The 13,677-nt window shown below is 40.1% G+C and overlaps 2 protein-coding genes across 5 annotated transcripts in view; one reads left to right on the forward strand and one right to left on the reverse strand.

Moving 5' to 3' along the window:
* The window catches only part of PHTF2 (putative homeodomain transcription factor 2), a 152,951-nt gene extending 144,762 nt beyond the window's left edge, over positions 1-8,189 (reverse strand). For all 3 annotated transcript variants that reach the window (XM_053553881.1, XM_053553882.1, XM_053553880.1), the window contains exon 1: positions 7,961-8,189. The gene's annotated coding sequence lies outside the window, so the exon portion shown is untranslated. The remainder of the gene's footprint in view (positions 1-7,960) is intronic.
* Positions 7,568-13,343, forward strand: TMEM60 (transmembrane protein 60). 2 transcript variants are annotated; one of them, XM_053553884.1, is made up of 3 exons: positions 7,568-7,603; positions 8,554-8,660; positions 12,650-13,343. In XM_053553884.1, the coding sequence occupies exon 3, from the start codon at positions 12,700-12,702 to the stop codon at positions 13,099-13,101; it is 402 nt and encodes a 133-aa protein (XP_053409859.1). In that variant the 5' UTR covers positions 7,568-7,603; positions 8,554-8,660; positions 12,650-12,699; the 3' UTR covers positions 13,102-13,343. The 2 variants fall into 2 exon arrangements, with proteins under 2 accessions (XP_053409859.1, XP_053409858.1); XM_053553883.1 differs by lacking the exon at positions 7,568-7,603 and having other exon boundaries at positions 8,301-8,660.
* Positions 13,344-13,677: the final 334 nt, after the last annotated feature.

The raw sequence follows: 13,677 nt of genomic DNA on the forward strand, positions 1-13,677 counted from the left end.
TAAAGTCTCCATCTTTCTTTAAAGCTGCGTAATATTCCATGGTATACATATACCACAATTTATTGATCCATTCCTGGATCGATGGGCACCTGGGCTTTTTTCATGACTTAGCAATTGTGAATTGGGCTGCAATAAACATTCTGGTACAAATATCTTTGTTATATTTTTGGTCTTCTGGGTATATATCTAGTAGAGGAATTATAGGATTGAATGGCAGATCTATGTTTAGATCTCTAAGTGTTCTCCAAACATCTTTCCAAAAGGAATGTGTTAATTTGCATTCCCACCAGCAGTGTAGAAGTGTTCCCTTTTCTCCACATCCACACCAACATCTCTGGTCTTGGGATTTTGTGACATGGGCTAATCTTACTGGAGTTAGACGGTATCTCAAGGTAGTTTTGATTTGCATTTCTCTGATGATTAATCTTTTGAGATTTTTGATCAAATTTAAGGAAGTCAGATAGATACTTACATTTGGAATCAGAAAAATAGAAATATTTTTCACATTTATGGAGTTATATGCATTTTTATGCTCTCTTTAACATTTTATACATTCTTTTCATCACTTATGTTGCCATTATCCTTAAGAGAAAAAAAGCATTTCCAAATGATAGGTGTTTCTTTTTTTTTTCAAATGGCAGTTTTTTAAAACATGATAATTTGGAGGAGCAAAGAACATTTTTTTGAGACAGAGCCTTACTCTGTCACCCTCGGTAGAGTGCTATAACATCATAGCTCACAGCAACCTCAACTCTTAGGGTCAAGGGATTCTCTTGCCTCAGCCTCCCAAGGAGCTGGGACTCCAGGCAACCGCCACAACACCCGGCTATTTTTAGAGATGGGGTCTATCTCTTGCTCAGGGTGGTCTCCGACTCCTGAGCTCAAGCAATCCACTGCCTGGGCCTCCCAGAATGCTGGAATTACAAGCATGCGCCAACATGCCCTGACTAGAAGCAAATTTTAAATTTGTAAAATAGGCAGAAATTGAACACCAGGTAATAACCAACATTAAAAATACTGATAAGACAATGTTGCTACTTAACTTGCATAGAAAATTTCTTAAGACAACTTTTGATAGTAAGGTTCATGGGTTATTTTTTACTGTACAAAACAGGCTATGTTAAAAGATGTCATTTTATTTTCAAAAGTGTGCACTATAACCCTTAGTTTCAGGTTATATGAAAAATTAAATTGCAGTGTATTACTGAACAAAAGGGAATATTATGAACAATTTTATGCCAATCAATTCAACAACTTGAATTAAATACATTCCTTGAAAAATAAAAACTACCAATGCTCACTTGAGAAATAAACAGAATAGATCTTTGTCTATTAAAGAAATTAAATTTGTAGTTAAAATCCTTCTCACAAAGAAAACTCCAGGCCTAAAAATGCAAGTCATTTAGTATTGACTGAAGTTTATATTGAGGAATCAAATATTTATTAACCATCATGTGCTGACATTAAGGATAAAATTTTGATATGATTATCAGTATTTCAGCAAAATCATTCTGAAGGCAGATGGTGAAGAATTAATTAAAGGCAAAGTGTGGTGGTTCATGCCTGTAATTCTAGCACCTTTGGGAGAATGCAGAAGGAGGATCGCCTGAGAAATTTGAGATCAGCCTGGACAACATAGTGAGATTCCATCTCTGCAAAAAGTAAGAAAAATTAGATGGGTGTGGTCACATGTGCCCATAGCCCTAGATATTCAGAAGGCTGAGCTAGAGGGATTGTTTGAGTCCAGGAATTTGAGATTACAGTGAACTATGATTGTGCCACTGGACCCCAGCCTGGGCAACAGAACAAGATCCTGTCTCAAAAAAGAAAAAACTGATTAGTGTAAGGATAAATTAAAAGTAATAAAATTGACAACAAAAATTTGGGGAAAATTGATTAATTAAATCAGTTGCAATGGTTTTATTTTTTATTTTTTCAATTGTAGGTACTGGGACAGGGCATGAATAAAAGATAACTGGTAGAGAGAACAATCAGATGTAGTCTTTCTGTACATGAAAGATAATGGTCAGAAAAAATATGGACACTCCATGATTCTTGGCTTGAACACAAGAACTGCTCATTAGGAAAGGGAATACAAGAGTAAAACAAATGAGGGAATAAGAGAAGATACGTTTATTTTTCAACAAATGACACATCAAGAACCCAAAAGATATGCAATAAACAATGGGATATACAGAATGAATACTTAGAAGATATGTATAATTAAATTAGCCCGCTCTATCTTACAGGATTACTTGTAATTAAAATGTTCTCTAAAAGTACAATTAATAGCTTTTCTCTGTCAAGGAATTTTGGAATAAATAAGAAAGTGGTTAAGAGATTTGAGAAAACAAGTCCCATTCCCCACACACTGAATTCACAGCGCTGTAAACCTATTTCAGTGATTTTTTTTCCATTATCATTTAGAATAGCAAAACACTATTTACTCACTATACCTGGTTTAATGATTCTGACCTACTTTCTACAGAAGAAAATTTGAGACTGTGAAGCTCTCTCCCTGTACTTTCCCTTCTTTTGTATGTGGCTGCAATGATTCTTTATTCAATTCTACCTGTTGAATCCTACTACCTCCTTTTAAGGTTTTATTTTCTTATTTGCCATTTTCTGACTTTCCTTATTCTATCTGAGAACAGTATTTAAAATTTAAATTAAGTCAAATAATTGCAACAACCATTGTTTTGAGCAAGTATTAATCAAGCATTTAACATACATTAGCTCAATTCTTAAAATCTTGCAAAGTAGGTATCTCCGTTTTCTGAATAAATGAAACTGAACCTCAAAAAAGATTACATAATGAGACCAAAGTCACACAAATGGAAGATGGCAGAATTGGGACTTGAACCTACGTTTACAGAGCACCAAAACTCAGTCACATAACTTTCACAATTTTTTGCTATCTATCACAGATTCTATACTGAATGTTTTACCAATGTACTTTCATTCATACAACAAACGGGAGTGCCAACTATAGTTCTTCAAGATTCCTGTACACGTACTTTTAATAGCCCCCTTCCCTCATTGTTTCTAAACTGGAAAGCTGTGTACTATGTACTTTTTTCCCCTTTACTTCCCCTCATTAAATGTCAAGTTTAATCATGTTATGATTATTATCAGGTAGTGGTTCAGCCACAGCTATTTCCTGCCCCAGTTCCTGTTCGCAACCCAGAATGAAGTCCAGTATGAAGTTCTTTCCTAGTGCTCTAAAACCACCTGTTCTAGGAAGTAATTGTTCTCATCTGAAAACTCATCTCTACATTATATGTCATTTTAGCAATTTCTACGAGGCTAACAAGATGGACTAAAAATTCAGTTTTCCTAAACGTCTTATAATTTTCAACTTAGTCATATGATTCTGAGACATTGGACGTATATAAATTCAATGTGAGCATATATGGTTCTGTGCTAACCTTAGAAGAAGATATAAGCATAAGACTTTCTTGAATTTGCAAGGGCAGTCCCAATTAAAAAAGTTCTGTCCTATTACCAAGTCTCAAGTAGGGGTTAAGAAAAGACAGATGACATATATGCAAAAAGGAGTTTGCAATACTGACTCCGTATGTTCCAAAAGACAAGATTAAGGTGGGATGGCAACGGTCCCTTTGGGACTCTTCTTTTATAAACAATCTCAAAATATGTTCCACAGATTATGTGAAAATGACTCCAGTGGTATTTGTTAGTCTTTTATAGCGTACAATGAAATGTCTCAATATAAGTAATGAAATAGTTGCTTAGCTAGACACATTTTTAAATATAATTTTAATTAGCATTAGGAAAATAAGTATTGGAAGGTAAATATTAAATAAAAGTATAACAGTGGAAAAACTGTTGAGGTTTTCCTACAATTTTAGCATCTAAGTATGAAATTTCTAACCATCAAAATTGGGTAGTATTCACTTTGTTGAGCCACATGTACATACAATTACCTCTTAACAGCTGGCCTTCACAAATATTTTTTATATAAAGCTATAGGTACTTAACTTTCCTTCAATAATCTATATTCCTATTCTGAGACTCTGCCTCCTCCTTCCCCTCCTTCCATCTACAAAAACTATTTTTAAGCCTTTAAAGTTCCAGTAGTATCTACCCTCTAAACCTCCCAACCAGTTATCTCTCTCATATTTTTTTCTTCTTTATTCAATGTTTTCCATGTGCCAATATTTTACATATTTTTCTTAAGACTTAATATCCCGGGTGGCACCCATACCTCAGTGGGTAGGTCATCGGCCACATACACTGAGGCTGGCAAGTTTGAACCTGGCCCAGGCCAACTAAAGCAACAATGACAACTCCACCAACAACAACAACAAAAAAAAAAAGCCGGGCGTTGTGGCGGGTGCCTGTAGTCCCACCTTCTTGGGAGGCTGAGGCAAGAGAACCACTTAAGCCCAAGAGTTTGAGGTTGCTGTGAGCTGTGACGCCACAGCACTCTACTGAGGGTGACATACTGAAAAAAAAAAAGTCACAAACTCTTCAACAGAAATTCAAACTCTAGTATTTATCTATCTATCTAAGACAGAATGCAGTGTAGTCTTCATAGCTCACTGCAACCTCCAATTCCTAGGTTCAAGTGATTCTCCTGCTTTAGCCTCCTAAGTAGCTGGGAGTAGTAGGTACACGCCACCACACTAAGCTAATTTTTTCTATTTTTGAGAAGACTATGGATTTTTTCTATTTTTGGTAGAGACAAGGTCTTGCTCTTGTGCAGGCTGGTCTCTAATTCTTGACCTCAGGCAATCCTCCTCCCTCAGCTTCCCAAAGTGCTAGGATTATAGGTGTGAGCCACCACACCCATTTGTTTATAGTTTAATTGGATTCTCTTCCTATGAAATCACAGACTCTACAGTATTCTTTTTTCTTTGTCTAAAAAGCTTAGGACGAGAAGTACTTTAGATTTTGGACTTTTTCAGATTTTGGAATATTTGAATTGACACTGAGGTATCTTGGGGATGGAATCCAAGTCTAAATAAGAAATTTATTTATATTTCACTTACACCTTACACATATAATCTGAAGGTAATTTTATATAATATTTTTAATAATTTTGTGCATGAAACATAGTTTTGACTGATTTGAATACAATCTGTCACACGTAGGCAGGTGTCTTTTGGGGTCATGTTATTAATCAAAAAGTTTTGGATTTTGGCCAGACACAATGGCTCATGCCTATATTCTTAGCACTCAGGGAGGCCAACGCAGGACAATTGCTTAAGCTCAGGAGTTCGAGACCAGCCTGAGCACGAGTGAGACCTTCATTTGTACTACTAAAAATAGAAAACATTAGCCAGGTATGGTGGCATTTACCTGTGGTCCCAGCTACTCAGGAGGCTGAGGCGGGAGGATCAAACTCTTGAGCCTAAGAGTTTGAGGTTGCAGCGAGCTATGATGACACCACTGCATGCTAGCCAAGGAGATAGACACTCTGTCTCCAAGAAAAAAAAAGTTTGGAATTTGGAGCATTTCAGATTTCTAATTTTGGATTTTTGGATTAGGCATGCTCAACCTATGTACAGAGTGAACACAAAGTTTGTGTGTAATTTAAACTTACAATCATTTTAAATTGCACACAAACTTTGTTACTCTGTATATATTATATTACCATCATTTGTTCAAATATCTATCTCTCCCACTACATGACTGCTTCTCAAAGACAGAAGGTGACTCCACCCCATATTTTCAGCAATATTCAACAGCGCCTATTATACACTGATCTCAATGTGCTACTAAATATGTACAATGCTGGATTTAGCTCATGGTTTTGCAGCATTATTTTCCATGGATTAGTCTCCTACCAACTCTAAGAAGTCAGTTTTACTGTAGTAGTAGACTGTAGCATTATGGCTTAGAGCAGAGGCTTTGGAATCAGATTGCTGGCATGTAAATCCTACCCCAACTCTGATCAGTAAAGACATTTTCAACAAATGAGTAACCTAAGTCTTGGTTAACTGACATATAGAGAAGACAGTAATCACAGTATCTACTCTATAGGATTATAAGAATTAAATGAGATAATATATACAGCCCAACTATTTTTGATTCTCATTTTCTCCATGTGCCACCTTAAATTCTCTTTCAGTCAGTCTAGTGAAGTGTTTTTTCTTTATAAATTCCTTGCAATTTAGCATTAAATGGACAAGTGAAAAATGTGGTTTAAACATAGCACAGGTCACTTTTTATTTTTAGGGCCAACTGTCCAGGGCCCAGTTTGAGCTCAAAAAAGGTTTACTCTTGGAGGATTGACTGTATAAGAGTGCCTCCATTGTGCACTATATTTGATTTGCTTACCACATTTCCGTGCTCTACCAGAACATGGTGAAAATAGAACACAGACATTCCTCACCTCACTAAAGTCTAACTTAATAATATCTGATGAGCGCAGACAACTAACCTGTGTGGGAGGCAAGTTATTTCTGGAGGAAAAAACTCCGCTGGAACCACTTTGTTTCTGGTCCCAGACATGGCTCATTCTCCCTAAACCTCCAGATTTCTTTCCCCTAGAATCTGGAGGCTGAGCCACTACAACTAACAAAGCATAACTATTTCCTTCTCTTAAAATTAGCAGCCTGTACACAAACCCCCATTTAGGATTTCAAATAGTTATGCTATTTTATCGCTCTTTAGGTGAAAGTGCATAGTTTCCAAATTCTCAAAATTCCCCCTTCTAATATTAAAAATACTATTTTTTAAAGTCTGTTTTGGAAGAAAACAAATTTTGCATAACACCTAAAAACAAAATCAAATAACCAGCCTATAGCCAAAGTGTGGGAAGTAGAAACATTTTAAAATTTCTGGTGAAAGCTAACCAAAAACTATAACATCAAAGTAATCTCAAAGTAAACAGAATATAGCATTAACAAAGAAAGCAACTGTAAATTATAAAATATTTAATGTAGGGTGGCGCCTATGGCTTAAGGAGTAGAGGCCGGTCCCATATGCCAGAGGTGGTGGGTTCAAACCCAGCCCCGGCCAAAAAAAAATATATATATATATATATTTTTTAATGTATTCTCCAGGAATGTCAAATAATTTGGCATGTAAAGTACACACTGAGATTAATAAATTGTTCCAGATTCCGTACGTCCCTACTTAGTACATGTTAATATAAAGCAGTCCCTTGTTTTTGCTAGGTTAAAAACAAAAACGGTGGCAGATACATGACAGAATGATACCTGAAGTTACAGATGGATGTGTTAAGTTCGAGAGCCATGACTCAACGAACGATACCAGAATGCCGGCTGTCAACATTAGGCAAATAAAAATATGAAAAGATGAAGCATGCTGGTGGACCACCGTATTGTTCCTGGTGGTAAAAATAGACCTTGAGGCCAGTGCGTAGTATTTCAGCACCCGGTCCACAGTAAGCGTTCGGATCAGAAAACTAAACTGCCGCCTTCTCAGCGGGGGCAGGGCAGCGACCCTCCTCCCCAGCCAACGTCCAGCGCGCGCAAGGCCGCCGCCGCCGCCCCCTTCTCCCGACTCGCTCCTCCGGCCGCTAGCTGATCTCTCCCCGCCGGCCCGCGCTCGGCCACCAGAAGCACCTGCACGCCCTTCCAGGACCCGAAGACCCCCGGAGCACAGTGCCAAGGTAAGGAAGCAAAAGGGGGGGGTCTGGGGAAGGAGCACAGGGGAGGGCGCGGCGACGACACTGGGCTTCGGCCCGTCACCATCAAGGACTGGGGGACCGCACGGACTTGGGAATAGGGAAGCCGAGCCTCAGCCACCGGCCAGATGATAGAAGAGGGCCGCGGCTGACCCGGGCCCGCAGGTACCGGGGACGGCTGGGGAAGTCACCAGCGGTGGAGGGCGATGCGTTACCCCCGGAGCCCCCACCTCCAGCCCGCCGGCCGTTCTTCTCCCTAGTCCAGATTCACTCTCAAGATTCCGTCAGAACCCGACGACCTCCACTTTGCCCACCCAAGCCCGTAAGTGATGCCACTCTTACCGAAGGAGCCAGCGCCGCGCCGCTAGAAGGCGGCTGGGTGAACGCCGCCGGAGCCGGAGGAGCCACAACGAGGCAGCCGGCGGGCGCCCAGCCTGCCGAGCGTTGCCCCGCCCCTCTCCCGCAGGATTTTGCGCCGAGGATCGCAGTCTCCGCGAGCTGTGGCCGCGAAGCTGAAGGGGGCGGGGCGCCATGAGGGAGCGGGGCCAAGCTTTGACTGGTCTGATTGGCATGTGTGGGCCCAATGGGACCATTGAAACTCCAGGCTGTGCTTGGACTGACTTTCCTTCTAACCCGTGACCGTCGAGAAGCGGGCCCAGTGGGTTTCTTTTTTTTTTTTTTATTGCCTCCTTTTTGTCGAACCCGAACACAGGAGAGGTAGGTTGGTTTGCACTGGCAGAAAAACGGGCCAATTACCGCAGGGAAAAGGACCGCTGAACCCAGATTGGCGTCCTCGCTACCTTATAGGGTAGGCCCAGAGGCGGTGAGGACCAGCCCCGGATGTGGGCGCGGCGCTGAGGTACGACTGAGAGATAGTCAGCCTCCGCCGTTTGGGGAGGCGGAACTGAATCTTTTTCTCAATTATCATGTGACAGGTTCTGGATTTAATGGGGGGAAAAGTGTGGAAAAGGACAAGGATCCAAACTGGCGAATTTCCTGATCTTCGTACCCCGCTCCACTCTCCGGCCAGCGGCGCTGCCAGGTGAGTCCGGCTCCTGCCGTGCCCCCGCGGCTGCCTCCCGGTGCCTCCGTGGGCTGTGCGGCCGACCCCCAACGCATCACACTCCTGCCCTAAACGCGCACTCACCTGCTTGGCACCAGGGCTTCTGGGTGCTTTGTGAAAGAACCGTGTTAAATTCCAAAACGTGCTGGGCCATGGCCCAGAAAGGTGGGAGTCCAGTTAGGGCGCCTCGAGCCAAGCAACCGTCAGTGCCTAACGGCGAAGGGCAAGGATAGTTTAGGAGCGACCTAAAGTTCCAGCGACAAGTAGGCCCTCATGTCTTTGAATGGCCAAGGCTTTCGCAGCACAGGCTTTTCAAAACGACTCATTTTGAAGAATCTGTGGGCTTGTTAAGCAAAACTCTCTTTGGGATGAGGCGAGTTCACTTGGAGGAGTACTGAGAGCGAGAGATGGGAAAAGGCAGATGCTGAGACTGCAGGTGATCTGCGCAGGGCTGTATAATCTCCGTATGGAGCCAACTCCGAAGGTGTTAGTGGATAAACAATTATATGTACAAATTATCTTTCTGGTACCAGAAACAACCGCCTTAAATCGGAATATTTTAGTTGAGCGAATTTTTGTTTTGGAATACTCACCTCCCCCATGTGGAGAAAGGAGAGTAGTAGGAAACAGATGCCACTGCTTAAATTGAAGATATAAATATAAAATTGGGATCATTGTTGTAGCTCAGCATACAGCCATAAAATTATTAAGTCGTTCATTTATCAGGTGGGCGCTTCCCCAGTAAGGGTATTTTCGTACAGGTGCATACATAACTTTGTTGCACCCCACTTTATAAAACATAGCCACAATATCATTATATTCTTTGCATCCTTTCACTTCCAGTCCTAAAGGACCTGGGTGAGTCCAGATACCTTTCCTATGACCAGTTGCTACTCAGTTCTTTATGAGAAAAAAATTAAGCTTGTCTCATCTGATGACATCAATGGAAAGATTGTATTTAGGCAACTTTGTTACTGTAAACCGTTTTTTCAAATGTTCACAAGAACAGCCAAATGGATTGGAGATCAGGATTTGGCAAACAATCTACAGGATGAAATCCATCCATAGTTACACATCAGCAAACACAACACTTCTATCCTTCCTTCCAAATTCTGTTCACATCTTACTATATTATAGCCTCTGGCAGGGAAAGATCAGCATAGAAAATACCTTCCTGGGAGCAAAAGCACGGTAGTATGAAGTATCTGCCAATTAAGTAAACAAGTGTAAGTAGATGGGCGTAAGGGCAAAGAGGGGAGTTAGGAGATTCATACCTAACTATTGAAATAAAACAAACATGTACTCATGCACCATGAGAGCCACCCACTATTTATAGTAGTAGACATGTTGCAGAGTACATCAAAGTTATTCTAAAATGTAATTGAGCACCCTAGTGTAATGTATTTGATTCATCTAGCCAGTTTCTTTGCCTTTTCCTTGTTTCTTCCTGCATTTTTACTTCTTTTACCATGCTTCTGTTCCTATTCCTACCATCGGGCGGCGCCTGTGGCTCAGTCGGTAAGGCGCCGGCCCCATATACCGAGGGTGGCGGGTTCAAACCCGGCCTCGGCCAAACTGCAACCAAAAAATAGCCGGGCGTTGTGGCGGGCGCCTGTAGTCCCAGCTACTCGGGAGGCTGAGGCAAGAGAATCGCTTAAGCCCAGGAGTTGGAGGTTGCTGTGAGCTGCGTGAGGCCACGGCACTCTACCGAGGGCCAGAAAGTGAGACTGTCTCTACAAAAAAAAAAAAACCTATTCCTACCATCTTCAGATCTTTTTCTCCATCAGGTGTATCTTATCTTCTAATCCTTCATCCCCCAGTGGTTTATTTCCCTCAGCTTATAGTGATAGATTTCTCCTTTCCTGAAAATTTCTCAATTTCATGTGTCTTTCTTTTTTTCTCCAAATGTCTAAGAGAATAAAGTGTTCTCAACTGTCTTCATTTCTTTACCTTCTGTTCACTCCTCACCCAACTGCATGCAGTCTGGCTTCTGATTTCCCATTTTATTTACCTTTTTCCAAATGGTCACAAAGGTTGATATAAAAAACTTAAGTATAGAAATATACTATAAACTTATATGAAGATTAAATACAACAAATTGTTTATACATCAGTCATTCTGAAAGTTTTGGGATACACAGAAGTCAAGAAACATAAAATCCACTTTACATCCTTTGTATTAACCTGGATGGAAGTGGAAGACATTATTCTTAGTAAAGTATCACAAGAATAGAGAAGCATGAATCCTGTGTACTCAATTTTGATATGAGGACAATTAATGACAATTAAGGTCATGGGGGGGAGGAGGGGAAGGAAAAGCAGAGAGAGGGAAGGAGGGAGAGGGGTGGGGCCTTGGTGTGTGCCACACCTTCTGGGGGCAAGACATGATTGCAAGAGGGACTTTACCTAACAAATGCAATCAGTGTAACCTGGCTTATTGTACCCTCAATGAATCCCCAACAATGAAAAAAAAAAAGAAACATAAAATCCACATGGATAGAAACAAATGAAGCCCTCCCAGCAACACCAACAAACTGAGCAAGTTTAAATTTGCTTGGGTAAATCAGAAAGGATGCTTTCAAGTGTGTTTCTTGGAAGTGAAATAATGGACCATAACACAATCTGAAAAACTTTTCGTTTTGAACAAGGATAAGCTAAGTTGTAAGTTAATGCATTCCCACTTGAAATTCCAAATTTTTAAGAATTTGCTTAGTGATCTTAGCATTGAAAAAATAGAAAATATTCTGGAAGAGAAAATGATGACAAGATACTAAGCATTCCAGGCATTAGGACATATCTTAGAACAATAGTAAGTCAAATAGTATTAGTGCAAAGCAGAAATATATAGATCGGTGAGATGGAATAGTGATACCAGAAATAGCCCCAATTATATTATAATGTTGCATCTCATAATGACAAACCCTCATAAGTTATTAGGTGGTCCTGATTACTGATTGGATAGCTAGTTTAAAAAAAAAAAACATGATCCGTATACCACAACTAAAAACATACAGTGAGAGAGTATTAAAAGGAATAAAAAGAAAAATCTTAGGTTAAGAAAATAGATACATTTATAAGAATTCTAATGAGAAAATAATTTTTTTTTGCCATGCAATAACCCCTTCCAAATGAGAGAAAATAAGAATGTAAGACCCATACATTAAACTATGTGAAAACCCAGTGTTATCAATGTCTTCTATATCATTTAGCCCAGTGACCTCTTTACAGTCTTAATTCTACTTGATGTCTTTGCAATTTTTTAACCATTCCCTCCTTATACAACTTTCCTCTCTTGGCTTCGGACCATCTCCTCCTTTTTCACTACTTTTATTTTGAATGCTTTTTCTTTGTACCCCTTGAAATCGAATGAACAATTATACACTTGCAAATGTATGGGGAAGTTAAGAACACCCTTGGGCAGCACCTGTGGCTCAGTGGATAGGGCACTGGCCCCATATACTGAGGGTGGTGGGTTCGAACCCGGCCTCAGCCAAACTGCAACAAAAAAGGAGCTGGGAATTGTGGCAGGTGCCTGTAGTCCCAGCTACTTCGAAGGCTGAGGCAAGAGACTCACTTAAGCCCAGGAGTTGGGAGTTTGCTGTGAGCTGTGATGCCATTGCACTCTACCAAGGGCAATAAAGTGAAACTCTGTCTCTAAAAAGAAAAAAAAAGATACAGGAATAAAGTCATCAGTGCTTAGACTTGAGTGACCACATTGAAAAGGAACAGACTGCTCTATTCCCAGAGGATATACTAAAAATTTTATTGTATTTTGTCATCGTCTATAAGGAAAGATGGATATAATGTCAGTGATTACTGTTTAAGTTTTAGGTTTTGAAAGGAAGATTGGCAGAATGTTTTGAAATAAGGAAGTCAGTGAGTGGGTAAAAGCCAGCTTTGTGTACTAGGAATGGAAGTGATTTATTTTTTCTGGTATAAAAAAATCTTGACTTTTTTTCCTTCTCTTAGGGTGTATTTCCCTTTTTTCGACCCTGCGACAGCCTCTTTAAGCTGTTTAAATGAGAATGTCCTTGGCTCAGAGAGTACTACTCACCTGGCTTTTCACATTACTCTTCTTGATCATGTTGGTGTTGAAACTGGATGAGAAGGCACCTTGGAACTGGTTCCTCATATTTATTCCAGTCTGGATATTTGATACTATCCTTCTTGTCATGCTGATTGTGAAAATGGCTGGGCGCTGTAAGTCCGGCTTTGACCCTCGACATGGATCACACAATATTAAAAAAAAGGCCTGGTACCTCATTGCTATGCTACTTAAATTAGCCTTCTGCCTGGCACTCTGTGCTAAGCTGGAACAGTTTACTACCATGAATCTGTCCTATGTCTTCATTCCTTTATGGGCCCTACTGGCTGGGGCTTTAACAGAACTTGGATATAATGTCTTCTTTGTGAGAGACTGACTTCTAAGTACATCATCTCATTTCTATTGCTGTTCAACAAACTATCATTAAAGTGTTCTGAATCTTTTCAAGCTTCAAGAATACCAGAGAACTGAGGGAAAATATGAAATATAGTTTTATACCACTTCTATAAAATAGGATTGGTGAATCACGGACTTGTAGTCACCCAAAGCTTAATTATTCAATATTTGAGTTTGAGATCCTTGTTATCCCTATGTAAATAAAGTTTGTTTTGGACCTCATTTTTCTACATGACTCCTAAATAATCTGCTGTTAAGTATGTGGTCAATATGTAAAGTAAATACAAAACCTTTACCCTACATATTTGAATTTGGATAGTTTTATATACCATTGCTTTATTATGACCAAAGTAAATGGTCATTTGTGCTTCTAAACCAAGGAATAAAACCTAATTGCTGAAAATAGTTCAGGGTACCACTTCTTGTTTACATTCAGAAAGAATCTGAGTGTTTGACAGATTTTAATCTAGGCTAAGTTCACTTTACCTTCCATTTGGGACAAATCATTTAGAAATGCCATGGTAAACAGAAGCTTGCCTCTTCCTCAAGTTAGGGG

The sequence above is a fragment of the Nycticebus coucang genome, chromosome 11 (genome assembly GCF_027406575.1).
Source record: "Nycticebus coucang isolate mNycCou1 chromosome 11, mNycCou1.pri, whole genome shotgun sequence".
In the NCBI taxonomy this organism is placed as follows: domain Eukaryota; kingdom Metazoa; phylum Chordata; class Mammalia; order Primates; family Lorisidae; genus Nycticebus; species Nycticebus coucang.